Below are 21,626 nucleotides of genomic sequence, written 5' to 3'. Positions count from 1 at the left end.
CTAGCACTGAGGTGCAGCAGCTCCAACGTGTGCAGAGCCCTGCTGAGAATTTGGATTTTAGTTGCTAGTTTTTGAAGGGAAATCTTAAAGGGATTTTAATGCAGCATCATATGGAAACACCAAGGATTGTTTGTTTCGTTGCTGGGTTAATTTTGTTTTATTTTAGGTGGGTTTTTTTCTTCCCACCCCTGTGGGGAGATGTAAATGTCTGTCTGCCTGTCTAGAGAAGTCAGGAGCTGCAGAGACAATCTGAAATGCCACCACCATCTGACCACCTCCCAAACAGCCGAGCTCTGTGCTTGGTGAATGACGACAGCAAACCCTATGAAGGGTATGGCTTGTATTTAATTCTGCATTACAATCCCTTTAATCTAGGATTATATCCAGTTGTTTTCTTCATGCAGGGTCTGTCAGATAAAAGCAATAGCATCTGGGAGAAGAAATATTGCCTCAAACAGGGGCTGAAAACCTTGAGTATCAGCAGGTGCTTTTATCAGAGGCATAAACCTACCTCACAAAAACTGTCCAGGCAGGTGCAGGGGCTGACAGGACCCTCCAGCTCTGATAGATTAAGACCCAGGGATGGCAACTGGTTGCAAATGAAACAGTAATTGCTTTCCCCTCACTGAATGAAATCTTCTCTGAGGCGATTACACAGATTAAAGCTTCCCACTGCAATGTACCAGAATAAATATAGCCTGTGCCTCTTGCGGGGGCCGCTGCAGAGCAGCATTGGCTGCAGGATGCCTCTTGTGAGGTATGGGAGGGCAGCTGGAGTAAAGGAGAGAAATCCTGTTAAAAATAGGGCTGGAAGGACCTCAGGCTATCTGAACATCTTCCTCTCTTAAAGCTGGATTGAGCATGCCCGGGTTGTTCTTGGTGGCACTTGTCCAGCTGGTCCCACTGGGGATGTGGGGACATGAATTCCTGGGTCAGCTCCTCCTGTGCATCTGCATCCTTACTGGGACAGGGCTTTTTCTCCAGTATTCAGCCTGGCTTCCTTGCTGTAACACATACTTTTAACTTTTTGTTGTGGATATGTGTGGGAATGAGTTTGTTTTGTTTGTTGTTTTTTTTCAGCAGATTTTTCCATACTTTGAAGAGTCTTTTCCTCAAAGCCTTCCTGAGGGAGCTTTTTGCTCCTTACAGCCCTGCCCTGGGCTCGCATTTGTTGCTTTGCTCCTGCTCTCCTTCTCAGGGGCTCCCTGGGTGGTCAGTGCCACCAAGGTGCCCTTTCCCTGCACTTTGTGAGTACTTAGTGCACCCTGAGCCATTCACTTTACACGTTAAATTAAACCATTACCCTAAATAACAGATGCATTTTACCAACCTGATAATTTGTAGTAGGTGCCACTTTGACCAAGGTGTGAGGGAGAATTTGCCATGCTTACACAGAATTGCTTTCCTTGTTTATCACAGCATGATTTAACTACCTGGTGGTGTTAGTGGAGTTTGATTAGGTTGCATGCTATATAGTTTCAAGTACAGTGTGTGTGTGGTAGTTGCATAACACAAATTAAAATCTGAAATACAGAAGTCGTATATGTGAGTCGTAGAGATCTTTTTCCACTCTAATTAGCTTCTTTCCAGAAGAAAAGAAAAAAACATAAAAAAATGCAGTTCACTTCAGTGTGTAGTAGAAGATGAAGCCTTATGTGGGCTGGAGCAGTGCCACATGATGGAGCATCGTTCTGGGTTGTACAGAGCTGTGTCTCTTCCCTACAGCAGTGTGCTCCTGTGAAGAATCTGGCTTTTCCTGAGGCATTTGGCAAACCTGAGGAGGACAAGTGCAGTTACAGTGGGAGGGATTGCTGTCTCTCTCCTCTGTCCAGACCCTCTTGGCACAAGCTTGGGCTCCCCTTCCAGAGCTCAGCATCAGTCCCTGCCCAAGGGACACAGACTTGTGTCCTTGGCACAGCCCTGTGAAGGGGACTGCTCCTGGCTCTCATGGCTCACCATGTGAAATTATTTGAGTTATGAGCACCTTGGGGCTAGACCTGGGAGGGTTTTCTGTTATTTTCATTTTGCACCAAATGGTACAGGGAGGTCACAAGGCTATGTTATCAGCACAAAAGCAGGCCCTGGAACTGACCTGTGTGCAAATGGGTGAAGGCAGGTGCCTGGGTAGCACTGGCTTCTGCAGAGTCATGTGCAACCAAAGGAATTTGAGTGAGCTGTGGGTGAGTACTCAGAAGTGCTTTGAATTGTGACAGTGATTGCAGCACCATCACCTCCTATCAAATGAATCAGCAGGAAAGAAGTCTTTCTCTAGCCCAGGGCTAGTTAGTTTAATTAAAGGCCTGTTGCTCTTGCAGAATTTTGATGTAGTCAGCTAAGTTGGTTGCTTAAATGATGTAATGTTGTTATGCCTATTTTTCCTCGAGTCTAAATTTCTGTGGCATAAGTAACAGGATGAAATAATCTGTTGCTGTCTGTGGAGAGCTGATGAGCAACGAGTGGTGGAGGTGGTGGGTAGGCACTTTCAGGGGATCTGCTGTGAGACCTGATGGTTTTGCTGCAAATTGTAAGGGCCAAGGCTATGCCAGCGACTCGTCTCGTGTGGCACACTTGGGAGATGGCCACCACCGGCCCAGCACCTGCTTATTAAACTGTTTTGAAGAAAATAACCTTGGCATCTAGTTTATCCATTCTCAGGGGATTGTGATTTGTATCTGGCTTTTTCTCTAATTAATAAAAATACATTTTTATATCTTGGGGATGAATTTTCTCTAGGCCTTTGCTTATCCAAAAATTGTCAGTGACTTGAAGTGATGGTTGTAATGATGGCTTTTTCTCTTGGTCTGAACTGCTGGACCCTAACAAGGACCAAAACAACGTCTGTAAGTTTTAAGCCCCTGTTCTTCCATACATGCAGTTTTCTCATGGTCCACCTTTTGGTTTTTGTTATATCATTTTCTGATCCCAAGCCCTTGTTTTTCCAAACCTATACTTTCTTGTGAACTATCTTCTGTTTCCACTGGGGATAGAAATGATTTTCTGTTCCCCATCCCAAGGAGCTTGGTGGTTGTTGGCAGTAGCTGTTCATGGAGTAGTTTCAAGAAATGCTGCAGTGGCCACCTGGTTCCCTCAAGCTTGCTGCTGAGGGCTGTGACTGACTGCCACATGGACACTGGAGTGGGGCTTGCCTTGTGCCATTGCTGGCACTTCACTGGCCATTAGTGCTGCTCCAGCTCCAATGCCCCATCCCAGCTGGGATCCAGCCCTTCTTTGGAGCCTGAGCCCTGGCTCTTTTCTTATCCCCACAGCCATGATCATTTGCCTGGTACAGCTGCTGCGGCTGACTTAATGCAGTTCTGTACTCATCAAAGGCACTCATCAAGACTGGAGGCTTTTTGGCTCCTTGGCTGCTGCTTCTGTCAGTAGTTCCTATTAACACTAATGGAAATCACACTCTGGCATCAGCAGCACTGCACCCCCTGTGCTGTGCTCTGCTGTCTGACAGGTGTGGAATTGTGGAGGTAATTCCTTCTGCATCACACAGAGATTTTACTGCAAGGGGTCTTGCTGTCACTTCATAAGTACTGTGCCAGCTTAATGTTCTGTTATTTTCTTTCTTGGGAGCTGAGGAGTATGGTAGGGGTTAATGCTGGTTCTTAGGCACCGAGAATAAGGGAAGAAAAGTCTTCTTTTGAATTCCAGCCTTTGACAGAGTGCTTCAGTGGCTTTCCCTGTGGCCCTCCATAACTGCAGGGTACATTGCTCTCTCTTCAGCAGCAGCCCCCAAGCAGGAAAGGCAGCCTCTGTCACCCACCCAAATGTCAGCCCGTAGGCAAAGAGGATTTGTGCACAGCTTAGCAGAGGGCTCAGCTACCAGCCCCATTCAGAAATCTCCTTGGTCTCCCAAACAGGCTGATGCCTTGCTCTTACTGACTCATGTTGTGCAGGCTCTCGGTTGCTCAAGATAAGCATCTTTATTCTGCTGTGTTCTTGCTGTTAGCCTGCAATGTGGCAAAGGATTCTGTCTTTGTGGGTTTTTTTTTCTGATGCTATCTTCAGTTTCTTTGCTTCTTCATTGTACCAGGAAGAATTGGGATTTGTTTTGCATGTTTAAAGCACATTTCTGTAAAAAATGTCTAAGGAATTAATCACGAAGCTCAAAAATAGTACATGGTTTGTAAAAAAGTAGTCACAGTTCAAAAGGCTAAAGGAAATAAAAATTTATATTTGCCACTTAAATTTAAGGGGAGCTTTATTGTATTGTGGGATATAGTATCAGAGAGAAAAGTGAGATTGCAAAGACAGACATCAATCAGAAGGAGTGACTTGTGCCTAGTTCTGCATTCAGGTTTGGGGAACTTTGCTCCTCGTAAATACTTGAGCTTTTGTCAGTGAAGGCAGAAATATCTTCTCCAGGACTGGAACTGATGGGCAGGGATGCTGAAGTTCTCAAGTGACTTCTGTTGCCAGCTTCCCTGGCAATTTTTTTCCAATATTTCCTGGGGGGGAAGATTTTATTGCTGATTTTGTTTGCTACAGGATGCATAATGTCTGGCTTTCCAAGCCCAGAGCCAGGGTTTCAGCTGGAACCTTCTCTGCTGTGTGGGTCAAGCCAAGTGCTGAAACCTGGCTGGAAGTGAGTTGGAGGTGGAACAAAGTTTCCCACCAGTTTGTCCTTCTCTTGTTGGTGTGGTCAGGATACTTGCCCACTCAATACACACTCATTGTGTGTAAAACTCTGAAGTTTGAAAACTGCAGACAAGGAGAGGCTAGATGGCAAAGTAACATTGGCATTGCTGGAGAAAGCCCTGCCAATGTGGAACCGAGGGGAATGGGCTTGTTTGTGCTGCTTTCTGGCATTTCCCCTTTGTGCATGGCCCAGGTTTCTGGAAAAAAGCCTGCTTGGTCACAGTTCAGCGTGATCCCCTCTTCATGAGGTTTTGAGGCCAAAGGAGCTGCATGAGCCAGTGCAGCTGGTACCTGGATCACCTGCCTTGACCTTCACACCCTGCAGGCTCCCTGCCCATCTTCCAGCGTGCCTACTCCCTCATCCAGCTGCCAGGGAAGCTCACTGCTGACATTCCAGAGGGCTGGGAAAGCATTTGTCTCTGAGACAACTGCCAATCAGGGCTGCCTGTTCTGGAGCAGGCTGTGTGGGCCCTCTCTGCAGCGTGTGTCATGCCAAGGGAGAAGCCATCTCTGGCTGTGCTGGTGCTGGCCCAGCAATCAGCACCAGGAGTGAAACTCCAAGCTCCTTTCATTCAAATATTTTGGGGCATTTTCAGGTAAGCGACTGGATTCCCACATCCTCAGTTCTGCAGCTTTTATTCAGGCAATATTTAAGAGTAGTGCATTTCCTTCCAATTTCTGCAGGTACCAGTTATCTCTAATTCTTCAGCGTAGGCTGAGGCTTCTAATAGGAATGTTTGAGTTGAAAAAAAAAAAAAAAGGCAAACCATGCTTTAGGGGGAGGTGAGCTGGATTGATTGTGCACATAGAGCATAATGTGGGATCTGGTTTATGGGATCAGAGTAACATGGAGTACTGTGGTCCAGTTGCCACCAAGCTCTGGGATCTGCCACCTGCATTGACCTTTTTCCAGGCTGTAGCTCGCTCCTCACACTTATTGAGAGGAGCAAAATGAGAGCAGTGATGCAATGCATTGTGCTCATTTGGGGAGTTTATTTTCCCTTTTTTTTGTAGTTTTTACTGTTATGATTTCAGTGATCTCTTGCAGGGCTCCTAGAAGCAGAAGGCAAGCTCCAGGATAGAGAATGCTGTAGGCAAATGCTAGCACAGCTGCCTTTTATGAAGAATAATTTCATTTTGTCTTTTCCTCTTTCTGTATGCCCACGTGTTTTTCTGCTCCTACAAACTCTCCTCTGAAATTATATGCTTCAGTTCTGCAGTAGCTTTGCTGCTTTTTGTGGGGGTTTCAACTTGATCTATTAAGGTGTAGACAAACTCACTACCAGATGTAGAAACAGGCAGTTCTTCCCTCCTGCCCTTTGGGACTGTGTTCTGCTCTCTCTGTGCACAGCCTGCTCTCCTTCCTCCTCCTGGTTTTTTTGGGCCAATGTAAGGTAGTGTAAGACACATAGGAAATCTGGATTTTGAGCTTGGACAGCGTATTGTGGGGGTGTGTTGAAGAGGATATTTACTCCATCTGTTACATCCCCTTCTGCTGCAGGTCACTGTTCTTGTAGCATCAGCCTGCAATTCTTCTGAGCAACCCACAGCAAATGAGGAGCAGAGACAGCTCATCTGATGGGCAGAGGATAGCAGGGGGCTCTGACCCTCCCAGCAGAAATGCACAGAGCTCATCACTCACTCAAAGCCTTTAAAATTATTCTGCCTCAAGTCCAAAGCAGAAAAATTAATGTTTCTTCTTTTGGAGACAGCCTGCAATATACTACACTTCACAGGAATTCTTAAAACAGCTTTCCTGGCTTAAATGAGAGAGTTTTTAATGTGTAGGCATGTGTTTTTGGAGAGGATTTTTACATAGGGCCATATACAACTGCTGTGTTGAAAACTGCCAGACTTTAGAGAGTTAATGTATAATAGTGGTACCAACCTTACTCTTTTGGGTATGTTAGGAAACAAATGTTTTGAATGGATGTTTTGAACTATTATCTCTGAGATTTGGCCAAAAGAAGCCCCACAGGCCATCAGAGGCACAAAAAAAAGGCTTTTTTAGGGTTTTTTTGGTTGTTTGTTTTGTTTTTTTTTTTCTTTTACATCCAGTTTACCAGTACTGTGTCTCTAGGGTGATGGGAAGGTGGTTGGACCAGACCTGATCTGGCTGCATTTGCTCCCTCTGCCCCAGAGCCAGCAGGAAAGATTTGTGTGTTTGGGTGCTGCCACTGGGACTTGATGGCTGGTGCTGGGTCACAGCAAGCAGCTTTGGGGGGATGTTCTTTAGCTCTAATTAAACTTGGTAGGAGGTGGAAGGCAAAAGACAGCCAGCATGCTGGCCAGAGGCACCAAGGGCAGAAGGCTACTCGCTCAGGGAGCCAAGAAGTCCCTCTTGCCCTGGCCAAGTGCCCCAGGGAGGATTCAATCAAGTGCTGGTTGTGGTGCTGCTGCTTTCCTTCCACAGGCAGGGTTTGTGTGGGGAAGGTCCTGGTACCAAGCTGTGCTCAGATGCCTCATCCCTGTCCTTCTACCGGTTCCCCAGGAGATCTCCCTGGGCTGCAAGGCTCAGACTGATCACTGCAGCCTGTCAGCCAGCAAATGGCCTCTCCCTTACCTTGAAAACCACGGTTGAACTTCATGCCTAATTTCAAGCAAGCAGTTAATTGTCCCTTTGCAGATGCCAGTGTGGGCCCTGCTCACACCGCATACAGGCTGTGTGTACCATGACTGCCCTAGCTGGATTTCATTTATACTTACAGCCTAAAGCTGAGAAAAGGTCACTGCTTCCTCCAGCTTTCCCTGTCAAGTGAGTGTGCTCCAAGCCTGGAAATCTGAGCACTTGCTTGCGCAAAGCCACCCGTGGGGGTATGTCCCCATGGGGCTTTCATCCCATCTCTGATGCCTCAGATAATTTGCAATATTTGCCCCCTTGTTTTCAGCCTCCTGACAGAAACTGGGTCCAAACGCTAGGGCTGTGGGAAACAAATTGGATCATTTTAACAGCTCCTTTCTTTAAATAATAATAAGTCACCCCAGTGGAATGATGTTATTAGGCAGATGAATTTCCCTGATGTCTTTGAAGGAGCAGACGGACATTCTCAGCTATTCCAGGTACATACCAGCCATCCTGCGGAGGTATATTTCCATTTATCTGCCTGGGGGTAGGCATGGAAAGTTGAAATGCTGTTTCCTTGCAGTTGTTTGTTGCCTCAGAACAAACTACCTTTTACTAAACTTTCTCCTCCAGCTCCAAACAACATGCCCTTGTAAAATCTGATATTACTCACTTTAGCAGGAAATGTGAGGTGGAGGAGGACGTACACTACAGTTTCACACCTTTTCTCTTGTTTTTCTATCTAGAAGCAAATTCTGTTCTGGTTTGACTGATTGCTTGAAGCTTTTTCAAGTGCTCTCTGAAGGAGACAGCTTCTCTTTTACTGGATCAGAGATGCATTTGGCTCTTACACAGATTTTCTTAAAATCTGGAGTGTTTTCTTTTTGTTTGTTTCTTGGAACTCATGGCAGATTCATAGAATAAAGGAAAATTTCAAACACGACAAGTTGTACTTAGCCAGAGCCATGGTCACATCTCTGGTCATGCCTCTTGGTGGGCTGCTTTGAAAATGTGCTTTCTTTGGAAAAGAAATATTGCTCTGACCTGCATCTGCTTCCTCTTCTGCTCCAGCAGCCCAATTTCATGTTGATTCAGACAGCAGCCCTCTGGTTTGGGGGCTGGTGGTTTCTCCAGCTCTTGGCAGGGGCAGCGTGGGCATATGGGGTGCCCCACAGTAGGGCTCACCATTTTAGCCTTGTCTGCCTGGGAGCTCCTCTTCATTTCTTGCCATCTTGTTCATTCCCATCACAGATATTCCCTCCCCTGCTAACTCTGTCAGGCTGAAACCAGCATTTTCACAGAGGCTGGGGCACACCAGGAGTCCTTGAGTCTCCATTCATTTGTCTACCACTTCTGCTCAGTAAGAACTGTTTTTAAAATAGCTTGTGACATGGAGGAGAGGCAGAGTTTAATGATGAAAATGATGCAAAAATAACACCAGTGATGGTAGATGTGCTTTTTTTTTACCTTAAAAAAGAATGGAGAGAAGCCTGGATTTCTTGTTTGGACATCTGAAGTGTCGGTAGGAGATCTTTAGCTCTGATTGTTTAATATTTTTAAGTCAGCATGAGTCCCTGTATATATCCACCAGGAAGGATGATTGGCTTCTGCAATCTGTAAGGTCTGCCTGGAATAGGAACACAGAGATGGAAATAGTTCAAGTAGTGATTTAAACACATCTCTAAAACTAGCTTGCTTTTCTTCTTGGATATGCACCATCCTAGTCTGTGAGAGGCTCTCAGTTTTTTCATGCATGTAGCCACTTCTGGAGAGAAGAAAAATGCTGTTACTCTCCACAGATGGGAAATGCAGCACAGGAGGGAGCAGACAAATGGGCTGTTGGACAGCAGGACTTGCCTGAATCCCAGAAGCCCCCAGCATAGACCACCTTTTGTTCCCTCCTCGTCCCTCACCCCCATTTGTGGATCAGTTAGTTTATGGATATTTAACTGTCCTTAGGTTGTGCATGGGATCTCCAAACCCACAATATACTGAGCCATTCCTAGCCCCTAATCCAAGAATGGAGATACTTGGGTGGTGTCAGCAGCATTATGGGTTACTGATCTTCAGGGTGTTGAACTGTCCAAATAACACTGGCCTGGGTGGTGGAAAGAGGTTCTGTGCTGTTAGTTACCCCTCAGGGGGGCTGGCAGAGTGTTCCTGGTCAAAGGGGCTCTGGCCACATTGAATAGCAGTGTAAAACCACCACTTCTGTACAATTCTTTCTTTTGGGCATCTGGGAATTGTTTGCTCCTTTGTAGCATTTGTAAGAGATTTTGCACTTGTTTTTTATTATCAAATAAATACAGTATCAGCTATCTATTGCAGATGATTGAATGAGAGGTTTTGCATACCTGTGATGGTGACAGAGCAGGAGGATTAGGGCTTTACAGCCACTGGGCAATAGATGTGTAATATCCATACCCCAAACTGTCATTTTTACTTCCTTTCAGTGAGGCTCTGAACATCGAAGTTCTGGAAGTTGTCCTCAGAATATTCTGAAATAAATATAAATTCTAGCAGGATCATAGCCCAGCCTGTTCCTGGCTTTCCCAAGGGTCCGGACATGGGTGTCTCATGGAGAAGGACCTGTGATGTTCTCCAGCTCCCCACCTCCCTCCTCCACTGCAGCACACCAAGGTCCTGAGGCATGAAAGGATGGGAGGTAATGTCTCAGAAGCTGTGTCACATTAGCACTCACAAGCTTCCATAGACCATCTGTTGTTTTCCATCCAACAGAAAAAAACGAATGAAAATGTTACTTTCCAAGACTGCCTGTGATGTTCCAGAGGAGAAGGAAGATCTTCCCTCAATCCTTTATCCTGGGCTAAGTGTTTTTTGAGGTCTCAGAGCAGCAATGCACTGTATGTACCACATGTACTGCACTGGTGGAGTGAAAGGGCAAGGTCAAGCAATGTCTGTTGCATTTACAGAGTTCCTACATCAGTCAGAGCAAACATGCTCCAAGTACCCCTCTGGCCGGGCCCTTGCTAGGGGGGCTTGCTGGAGCAGGCTGTGTAAGCAGTTGTATTAGTGGTCCTCAGGACTTGAGGTTAATCAGACAGGAACTGATTAAGGAAGGTGTTTGAGCCAGAGAGAAGAGGTGGAGGAGATAATCCAGCTGCAGAGTCCAGCCTGGGAGTAAAGGGATTTTGGGGCACCCAAAGGGGCATCCAGTGTTGGGGGGGCTTTGGTTGTCACTCTGCCCATTCTAGACAGCCTCTATTCTGTCTCCTGGATTTATTTCCTAGCTATATTTCTGCTAGTATTTTTATGGCTTTGTTTTTTCTGTTTTATTAACAGAACAGCTGCACTTTTACCACAGGCAGGATGACGCTGGGCTTTCTGCTGAAAGCTGACACATCATGATGATGTGTTTTACCCAGCAGACCTCACCAGGCAAGGTTCTAGGCACAGCAGAAGTCACCAGGGAGGTTTCTCAGAGCAGCAATCACCCCTCAGCCCATCCTCAGTCACTGGCCTAGTATTTCATTATTGCTATTTCTTGCTTCTGTTTTGTGCTGGCTTCTCTATTCTTCTAAGATCAAAGTCATATTTTTATTAGCAGTAAAAAAATAGGGGCCTGAATCTGTTTGATCATACACAGAAAGATACCCAGCATGGCTAGCTTAGTCTGTTGGATCTGTCACAAACTCACTCTGCTAATGGCTTGCTTAGGTAAAATAAGATCAAAGGTGGAAAAAGTTCCAAGTTTTCTGTGCTCTTGTCAGGTGGCTCCATCTTGGGGTTACTTGCCAGCACATCAGCTGCAGAGGAGGAACCAGCCAAGAGGAGACACACAGGAGAAAGAAACTTGCAGTCAGGAGCAGAATTTCCTGATTGGAACTACAGCTGAGCCACCTGGTCTAGTGGGAGGTGTGCCTGCCCTTGACAGAGGGAGTGGAACAGAGTGATCTTTGAGGTCCCTTCCAAACAATTCTGTAATTCTGTGATGTTCAAGGAAAAGGGGACCCTTTGCAGGGGAGAGATGCAAGGGGACAGATGCAAGGGTGGTATGTGAGTGTTGGATAGAAATCCCTGGTACAAACAAAGAAAGTGAAGCAGGCTGTGGCAAGGTATCTTTTGATGTACCTGCATCTAGGCTTGCTCTGTGGTGGCAAGTTGAAAAAGGAAGATGTAGTTTGGAAAGCACAGGGGGAAAGTCATCATGGCAAGGCCCAGTCCCAAATCCTGGGTTTGCTTTCCCTTTTTAGCATTGTGCACCGCAGCATTGCAGAAAGTAGGAGCAGCTATAGTTGCATTTTAGGTCTTTCATATATGTCAAAGAAGTGTGCCAGAGTGAATCATAGAAAAGAAATATACTCAGGGTTTGAGAGGATAAAAAAGCACATCCATGTATTTCAGAGAGCAACTCAGAGCCTGTGCTTTGTCTCTCCAATAAATCTGCTACTGGATGTAGTCTGGGACAGTGGAAAGAGGAGATCTGCACTGCTTGATCTAGAGCCTCTGTGTCTGCAGCTGGCTTAACCAAAGGGATTGATGTTTTGCCTTCCCATAGTTACTCAGCAATACTTGAGCCTCTTTACAGGAGAAATGGTCCAGCAAGTGCCAAAGTCATTTAACACTCACTGCTTTTGCTGCATAGCTGCTGGAGTTTGCTTGTAATAGCGAAGGTAGTGAGAGGTCCTGGCAGGGATTGGAGCTGTGTGGGGAGGCATGGCTGGGTGGTAGCTCTGTGGCTGAGCAGAGGAAGGGGCTTTCTTCCTCTGCAGGCTGCTTTAGTGGGTTTTCTCTCCCCTTTGGTCACATTGCTGAAGCAGATAGGTCAGGAAATACTATTTTTGTTTTCTTGGCCTGCTTGAGTGAGAGGTTGGTTCAGTGTCTGACCTCCAGATGGGTGCTGTGCTGGTGTGTAAGGACCCAGGAGCTGTTCACATTGTTTGTGCTCAAACCCAGCCTGATCTCTGAGCACAGGGCAGGTGGGCATGTAGGAGTGTTTCTCCTGGGGGATCCCCATTGCTCTGACCCATCCCCAGCATCTCAGGTGGGCTGAGCAGACAAGGCATGAGCTGCTGCAGGCACAAGGGGTTGTGTGCTCTTCACTGCCCACGTGTGTAAACCCAGGCATGGTCACGGTGCAGTCATTTTCTCTGCAACAAATCAGCTGGACATCTTCTGAGAGAGGAGTGGGTGACACTGGGGTGGCTTGCCAGGACCGTGTCTTTTTCTTGTCTGCCACTCACAAAGGATGAGTGTGGCTGGAGAGTGGGTGGCCAGTGTGGACTCAGCAGGGCCTGTAAAGCATGGACCAAACAAATCAAGCACCCACAAAGAGGGAATTGTACAGGCAGCAGCAAAACAGTGGGTGTGTGCACAGTGGTCTGCACATGGTCAGACTGTAAGGGTATCCCTGGAAAGATGTATGGTGGCTATCAGGAACCAAAGCACAAGAAGCTCTTTCTGGTGATAAGTATTAAATGTCTCTGAATCAACCAGAAAAGGCATTGTTAGGTGGCTGGGAACAGTTTCCTGAGACTGGCAATTAATACTAGTTGTGTATGGGAGCACTGAAAAGCCAGCAGTGTTCAGCGGTTTGCAGAGCAGCCACGTCTGCCCAAGAGAGTTTGCAATTAAAACCCCAGATTCTGGAGCTGTGAGTCACCCCACCTGTGGCCCTCTCTTGTAGCAGAGAAATCAGCATCAGCAGAGGGACAACCTGATACTTTTTGCCAGTGCAAAATAACCTGATTGTTTTTTTTTCCTAGTCTCATGTCCATTGCTGGGGCCTCAGGCCTCTCTTGAGACCAGTGCTCAGCTGCTCTGGCCTCCTCCCCACACCTTCCCTCCCACATTGTTCGTGTTGTGACTGGTTTTCTGGCTGTGAAAGCAGCAATGATGAGAGATGCTCATTTGGTTGGCTTAGATTTTTCCTAAATCACTTGGTGCTGAGGAGTAATGAAATATTTATTAGATGTTACAAAACCAAACCCAGAGCAACAGCACAGTGAGCAGTTAAATATTCCTCCTTTCCTCCCTGCAGCGGTCCCTGAGCAGCAGGTGCCCTAAGAAGGAAGAGCTCAGTGCTGCTTGTGGTTGACTGCTGCTGGGCTTTCTGGATAAAAAGCAGAGGTGCTTTCCCTGGGAATTACCTGCAGTCCTCAGCTGAAATCATTCCTTTGGGACAGGGGTGATGCTGATGGGCTGAGCCACCAGGGACCAGTGTGCAGTGCTGTGTTGCATCCTCATGTCCTGCCTGCAGGAAAGACCCTTCCAGTGGGATATGCAGTGTGCCAGGGCTGTGTGAGACATCAGAATGCTGAAACATTCTGTGTTCATCAGAGGTTTTCAAGTGTGGCAGTGAAGGGGGCCACAGGGTACCTTTCACTTGGAATAATCCTTCTACAGAGCCCAAATCTGATTGATTTCAGCAGCAGCCACATTGATGGACAGGGCTGTATTAGCAGGTTTGAGTATCTGTACAGGTGTGGATGTGTTATACTGGAGCTTGATACTTACTGACAGATTCAGCAATCTACAATCTAAGATGGCACTTCCTTCCAAATCTTCTGTTGGTTATGGTATTGCTGTAGTATAATGTGGATTTCAGTGGAGTTCTAGAGGTCTCTGGCCCCATTTCCCTGTTTAAAGCAGGGCTCCCTCCCAAACCAGATAATTTTCATGCAGTCAGGCTGTGGAAATTTGCAAGACTGGAGATGCTACAGCCTCTCTGGGCTCATTTTGATGCTGTACTTGTTTATTCCTGCATGCTCAGACTCAGCAAAGCATTCTGGAGAGAGGATGGCTTAGTGAGGCACATTGCTGTGTATAACTTTTTTCAGGGAAGTTTTCTGTAGCAAGCAACTCCTCTTTGCAGTGCTTGTGCTTCCCTGGTGTAGGCAAAGGAGGCTGGAGACAATGTGCAGAGATGGTGCCAGGTGTTCACTGGCTGGAACTCTTTGGAGAAGGTGCCATGGCTCCCTGCATCCAGGTTGGCATTTGGCTCTGAGTCAGACCGAGTATGTGCAAAAATAACACAGAGCAAAAAAAGCTGCTGATGAAAGTTTGTCCCAAAGACGCTGATGCGCTGTTTGCTGGGATCTGCATCAAGGAAATTCGTTTGGTTGCCTCTGTGATTTGCTTGTGGCCGGTGGGTCTTTAGTCAGGTTGTGAGGTCACTAGATTGTGCTGGCTATGTGGTTTTTCTTAACAAAGTTAGACCAAGAAGGTAGGAATCATTTGGGGCCTTTGTCTAGTCACTGGTGAGCTCTTCCCCATAATGTAGTCTTGTTACGGGAAAGGCATCTGCCAAGCTTCATATTAAATGCCACGCAATCCACCAGGGATGCCAGCCCAAAAGCTCCATGGGTGCTGTGCCTGATACCTGTGCCAGGAGTTCACTGCCTCAATTGATTACAGTTTTTAATATGTCTGTGTATATCTGGCAAGTTAAATACTCCCATGCTTTAGACAGGTGAAGGTCTGGGAAACACCCTGCTGCATAAGCACACCACAGTATCAACTTGGGAGAGTTCTCTTGGGTCCAGAGTGCTGTGTTCTGTGATCTCTCTGGAATGCAGAAATGACTGTTCATTTTCTAATGGCTCACATGTGGGAAGCAGTTGTAGGGAGCATCAGAGAGGTTTGGAAAAGTGAGGGAAGGTAAGCAGAATAAACCTCTTCAATCCACCAGTTTTCCTGCTAACTCCCAGCTCTCCTGTGTGATGGCACTTGGATTTGTGTTCGCATGGGAGGCAGCGAGGCTGTGCCCCCAACACCCACACACCTGGGCTTGCAGCCCAACAGGGTTTCACCTCCTGCCACAGCTGGTATGAAGGCTGTGATGTTGTACTGATGTCCTTCCAAATGGAAGTAATTATGCTGTTTTCTGCTATTTGTGAGCACCCTCTGGAAGGTAACTGAGAAGTGGTTTGTATTGGCCCCTTAGTGGCTTTACTGGATCTGCAGAGGCTGTTGGCTCGCTTTATATGGATTTCTAGCTTATCACTTATCAACTGCCTCTAATTACAAGAGATAAAATAACACCCCTGCCTTTAAAGCACTTAAGCTTCCAGTTGAGTGTTCAGGGCATGTGCTCTTTTAAGCCTGTGGCTGAATTAGTGGCATCACTTGGCACTGCTTCAAGGCAGTGTGATGCTGGTGCTGAGACTGCCCAGCCTTGCTCCAGCCTTTGCTGAGAGGTGCAGCCTCCCAGCTGCCCCAGAAGTGCTTCTGGGATTTGGCAGCAATGCCTGTGCAGCCTGATGGGGAAGGAAAGAGGCATAAAATAGGAGGTGAAGTGTGTTGGGCACATTTGGTTGACCTGCAGGTCTGTTCTCCTCTGCTCCCTTGCGGTGCCAGCTTTCTGCACCCGGTGTTTGCTGCTGTGCTGCAGAAGCTAAGTTTAATATGAAAACAGTTAAATTGTGTCTCAGACTGACTGCCTCCTTGATAACATCCCCAACAGTGGCACAGACACGTATCAATAGCCAGTGCTGTCTCACCTCTGGTGGGGGTGTCAGACTGAGGGTCTTGTTAGCTGAGGACTGGACTGTGCTGCAGCCTGCTGTGATCAGAGAGGATCTCCTTCTCCCTGGATGGGGAAAATGCTGGCATACAGCTTGGCTGAGGAGGAAGCAACTGACACTCTAGTAGAGACAAATCCGATGATTCATTTCCACAGCCCCCGGGAGCTTGCGTGTGAGCTGCGGATTGGGAATTTCTAGGAATTTCAAGGAGCATCATTTGTTCTGAAGGTATCCCATTCAGTACTGAGGAAGGAGGATAAAATGCTGCTGCTAGATGGCATTACAGGAATTGAACAAGCAAGGACTTTTGGAGGTTGTCGTAAGAAATAATCTGGACCCAAAAATGTAATAAATATGCCATGCATGTTGTTAAAAATCCCAAATGAAAGAGACTCTTAGTATGTCTTTCCTTGTGCCTCAGCACCCTAATTTCAAGGCTACCTGTAGTTTTTGTGTTTCTTCCCTTAGTTTTTATAGCATCTTGTCGTGGTTTTAAAAAACCTGTCATCTTTCTGACATTCACAATGCTCACTAATAAAAAATCATCAATACATTTAATTAACATATTGCCTTTCTATTTCTTTGCTATTTGTTTGAGATAATTAAATTATTAATAAAAAGAGACCAAGCACAGGTGTCTCCCACTTGATCACTTCATTGTCTCTGGCTCCTCTTATCATTTTTCAATTTCGAGCTCAGATAGGTTTGGAGCCTATTTTACAGCTGATGTTGTGCATGTTGCCCAAGGGTTCTTGATCTAGGGTCTAGGGTGCTGTTGGAAAACACTCCAAAAGGGTTTAGGTTCCTGACATGGCAGGTAGGATCTAATTTTTGGTCCTAAGAGTCTGCCATCCTAAAAGCAAGAAGCTTTTGGCAGTGCTTTTCTGCTGTGCTCATGGTCCAAGGCTGAGATGAGTCAGGTTAAGGGACAATCCTTACTCCAGCCCTGTGATGCTGAGCTTTGTTGCATGTGTCAGACCCTGTGAAGTGTGGGCGGGTGTTTTTGGGGGTGGGAATGACCCACCTTTGCAGCCCCCATGAGGTGGTGAAGGCTGTTCCACATCTTCTAAAGCAGAGCATAGTGAGTCTCACTTTGTCACTTTGATGAGCACCTCTCCATTAGCAGTAAGATAATTCCAGATTATCACATCAAATGGCTATTGCTCACTAACCCCCCTCAGCGTGGTGTTGAGGAATTAATTACCAGTGTTCATGATGTTCACTACCGCAGTCCCTAAACACCCCACGTAGCACATCGTGATTGTAGCTCCAGTGATATTTATCACTGAATTTTCCAAGTGGTCCCTCTCCTGCTTTTTATCACTAGTGGTATTTACCAGGCATCATTCTGCTCTAGTTGTTTGAATCTCTGCAGTTTTTTATACTTTATTCAAAGCCATTTAGACACTTAGAGACATTAATTTTATCATTCTCTTCCATTCTAATGGGCTCATTTCTTCCATTGGCATGCAAATGAGAAAAAAAAGACTCTTCTCTAGACTTTTTGGTCACTAATAAATACCTGTCCTAATTCTTACTGCATAACTTATGCTTTAAGTTTGAAGTTGCAATATATACACATTTTTTGCTTCCTTCTGTCAAAATTAATTCTTATCCTCAAACATGAAGTAACCCCATGGTAAAGCAGCCCCAGCTACATTGCAATCCCTGCAGCTTTTCAGCATGAGTGTTGTCTGCATCTTAGAATGTTAGGCTGGCATTCTGATACATGACTTATGTGCCTGCTGTGACTTTGTCTGCATTTTAAGCTGAAGTGGTGGGTTTTTAGCTATGTCTGGTTTTAAACTGACAGGTAAATTGGAAAAATAATGGTATGTTATCTTACAAGGCTGGAATAAACCCTTGTAAACTTTCTGTTGGTGTCATTGTGACAGAATTCGAATTGTCTTGTAAGTTATACCAGCTGTATGCTAAACAGAAAGTGTTTTGAGCAGCAAAGAGACAGCAGAGAAAGTCCTTGCTAGGATAAGGAGAATAGGTTTGCTGTCAAAGGATTTCAACATTAAATTCTTTCACTGCTGGTTTTGACTGATGTTTTGTGTGTGAGAAGCCAGAATAAATGAGCAAGGACAAAAAATCAAAAACAAAAATCCAAGAACCAACAGCTAGCTTGCAAGGCTTTCCATTTGGTATGAAACCTCAGCTTCTGAAAGGGAGGAGAGGCTGAGTGGAGAAAAGGTTGCACCAAAACAGATTCTTCCAAGCACTCACACAGCAGCTTGCTTTTAAATTAAGTATACCTGAAGTAGTAAAAGTCTTGTGTTCATTTTGTGGTGGCAGAGTTGTTTAGAAATGATGTTCAGGGTGACTTCAGGTGGTTGTGATGCCTAAATGAACATGCCAGGCTGCAGAGTGCACGTGTGTGTGTGTACCCATGTGTGGCTGGTTCCTCAGCTATTGCTGGCTGTCCCCAAAGGAGAGCAGAAATGCATGTCATAAGCACCTCAATAAGATATTGCAGGTCAATTGCTGTTTTTTTTTCCTCATACATAAACCTTTTTTGATTAATTTTCTTCTTTTGGCATGTTTTACAGATAAGTAAGCAGCAGCTCCAGACAATCAAAGATCGTTTCCAGGCCTTTCTCAATGGAGAAACCCAGATTGTGGCCGATGAAGCATTTATAAATGCTGTCCAGAGCTACTACGAGGTAAGGAGAGACAATGCAATGCTCTTACGAATTCCTGTCCTCACCCCTATTCACAGATGGGGTTGAATTCTGAATTAACAGTTTGTCCATTATCACACAGTATGAAGCAAAGGCAAGTGCAAAGTGACTTCTGTCTGATGTCTGGTACATCATAGTGTTTGGGAGGTTCAGGATTTGAATGTAAGCCATGAAACAACCATAGCAACCCCTATGCCATGGTGTGTCCTTATAGCTTGATTATGGGGAAGACTGCCCTTCCTTTGAGCTGAAAAATAATTTCCTGGTACTTTTAAACGGTGTATTCTAAAACAGGGAAGATGGAAAAATCAGTAAAATCAATGTCATGTGCTCCCTGTGAAAAATACCAAGAGAAATCTGGGCAGCACATTCAGTTCTTGTGGGAGCTTTTGCATTGTGTCCAATTGACTTTTGGATTTTCAGCAACAGTCTTGTCTTTTCTCTTTGGCCTGAAAAGTGCTGCAAAGCAAAGGGGGAGTGATGATAAACCAGATGATACTGGAGAACATAAAACATTGTCCATAATTGTGGAAAAGAATAATTATGCATATCAGTCTTTTTGCACCTCTTTGTATGCAGCCCATAATGCTGCCTTTTATATCTCTGCTTAGAAGGGAAGAGTTTCTGGTTTAGAAGGAAATCAGTGCTTGTCATTTCTATGAGGAGTGTTGTTTATTTTTTTTACTAGCCTTTCTGCAAACGATTTCTCTTTCTCCCTAGAGCTGTTCTGTCATAGAAGGTGAAGATTTTGAATTGCCTACATAAAATATTTCTCTAGAAGTGCAATCTAAGAGGGGACCAAAATCAGACACTAAAACTGAAGAAAATTTTAACTCTATAGGATATGACAGCAGCTGCTTCTGTGTAAGGAAAGCACAAATTATCTCTGGTTTAACTCTGTTAAACCAGTCTAGTAGTTCCTGCTCCATTGTTCTCTGTACAGGAAAGAAGCCAACAGTCATTTGCATCTTTTATCAGAAAAGAAATTGCCAAGGAATCGTCACAGCTTCACTGAACAGGTGCTCTCAAAGAAAATTTTCAAATTGGAGTGAGCTGTGTTTTAGGATGCAAGAAGAGCATAATCTGTTTAGATAAAATTAGTGGGCAGGAAAAGAAAACTGCTTTAAACCAGGAAAAATACATCCCTGTTTCACTTCTGGGTCTGGGTGAGTGTGTCAGCTCCAGAAGTCCTGTGCTGTGTAAATGCCCCAAGTTAACAATCTGAAAAACAGCAGTAGATTAGCACTAGATGTACACAAACTCATGTCTTCAAGTGGACCCTCCACTGGCTCTGTCCTACTTAAAACAGGCCACATAAAGTGTAATGCATCAATCAGTGTCCTTTAGCACAACTTTATTTTTATTCTCCTTAGCTGTTGGTCTCCTTTAATTGATGGCCATGTGCTTTCAGCTTCTGTGCAGCTGAAGCTTGCCTCTGTGGCTCTTCCTCAGCATCAGCTGCAGTGGCACAAGAAAAAGCCTTGCCACAGAAAGCCTCTGCCCCTCAGTGCCTGAGCAGAGTTCCCTGCTGAGTGTTCTCCTATCTCTGCAGAGATGTGCCCCTCTTGGTTGATCCATTGGGCAAATCACAGCAGATCCTGCTTAGCTCATCTCCTGCAAATCTCAGTTTTATTCAATTAACTTGAACCCTTATGCTGGGTGCTATCTAGAAATCAGCCTTTACTGATTTATAAATCTGCAAGATGGCTTGGGAAACACACAGTTGTGCAGGACATGGCTGATGTTTCTAAAAGGTCCACTTATTAATGGTGCAGAATAAATTCATTATCTGGGAATGATTGGGTTTTTGCAGAGGGAAAAAGGTAAGGGTGACATTGTAGGTCAGAAATGCACTTGCTGTTGCCCTGAATGTGTTTGCACGGCCACATTTTGCTGTTAATTCTGGCTGTCAGGGTAAGCACAGCTCCTGGAGGTCAGCTCCCTTCTGCAAGATTCGGTGTGTGCACCCATGCTAGGGTTTTGTTGTAGGCAGTTCTTGGCTCCTGGCAACCCTACTAAGCAGTCCTACAGCCAGGCAATTCACCTGGTATTTTCTAAATAAAGCAGGACAGAACACCTTTTTTAAATCTTTTTTTTTTATCTTCCTATGTCATAGTTTCTGCTGCTTTGTGTCTGATGAGTGCTCCCCTGTGCCTGCCTCCTCCCTGCCAGCTGCAGCCTTCCTTTCCTCTGCTGGCTGCTGCTCTATATCCAGGGAGGAAAAATCAGGGCTGAGGGAATATGGGGAGCCAGATCCCACTGCTCACGATACTGGGGGTGAGGACCATGGCTAACAACAGCCACTGGGGCTGGCAGGTACGGGAGGTTCAGGTCTGGGCACCTGGCATGGATGAGGGGACATGAGAGCCCAGAATGTTGCAGTGGACTGGTCACTGTGACCTCCCACCATTTCCTGCAGTCAGTGATGATTTCCATGGCTGCATCAGGAACTTGGCTCTTGATAGCTCTCACCCATTATTTGACAGCATCTGCACACACCTGGGGCATTATCACTCATATTTAATCTCCATGAGGAAACAAAGCACATGCTGCTGTTGTTTCAGCATGGACTGAAGAGGTTGCTGGTGGCATTCTGCCTGTCATGTCTGCAGGGAGAGTGCTCCCGTGGTGATACTGGAAGGAAACAACTCAGCTCTTTCTCAGCATCATTTTTGGTCTGGTCCTTGGACAAAACCCAGTACTACTGCCAACAGATGCCTGTGCCATCAAGCATCTGGGAAGATGGAGTACTGTGTTGCTGAATGGTATATAAAAAAAAAATCCATCGTGGCCTTAGGTCATCCTTAAGCTCTTGAATTATTGAGAGCTGACAGATACACCCTTGTGAGGGCACAGCTTCTTCCCAAGCTGCTGTATTCATAAGTTCTCAGTATTATTAATAAAAAAACAGTTTTCTTATTGGATATTGTTTGCTCTTCTGTGTTCAGGGTTTGGGAGAGGAGAGTCAACACAATACCCCTCTGTCTCTCTAACCCTTGAGCTCTGTGTTGTTCCCAGGACATCTGTGGTCTGTGGGAGTTTGCCATGTTTGACCCTTCTGCTGCTCTTGCAGTGAGAAGAACATCTTATGAAATGTCTTCTCCTTCCCTTTCTTCTGCTGTCAGTGCCCTGCATCTCTGCAAAGGTTCAAGCCATGCTGAACCATCTTGCACTTCCCATTCCTGGGACAGCAGGGCAGACAGCAGGGATCTCATCTGGTGTAGTAGAATGAGGGTGTCAACC

The 21,626-nt window shown here is 45.7% G+C and overlaps 1 protein-coding gene across 20 annotated transcripts in view; it reads left to right on the top strand.

The window, feature by feature from the left end:
* The window catches only part of CADPS (calcium dependent secretion activator), a 206,247-nt gene that overhangs the window by 22,377 nt on the left and 162,244 nt on the right, over nucleotides 1-21,626 (top strand). For all 20 annotated transcript variants that reach the window (XM_088061708.1, XM_088061707.1, XM_088061702.1 and 17 more), the window contains exon 2: nucleotides 18,252-18,365. In XM_088061708.1, coding sequence (XP_087917834.1) covers nucleotides 18,252-18,365 — 114 coding nt within the window. The remainder of the gene's footprint in view (nucleotides 1-18,251; nucleotides 18,366-21,626) is intronic.

Source organism: Pseudopodoces humilis, chromosome 13, assembly GCF_049639895.1.
Source record: "Pseudopodoces humilis isolate 2021_Gansu_Grassland_sample_001 chromosome 13, ASM4963989v1, whole genome shotgun sequence".
In the NCBI taxonomy this organism is placed as follows: Eukaryota; Metazoa; Chordata; class Aves; order Passeriformes; family Paridae; genus Pseudopodoces; species Pseudopodoces humilis.
This window is presented reverse-complemented; position numbering and strand designations above follow the sequence as displayed.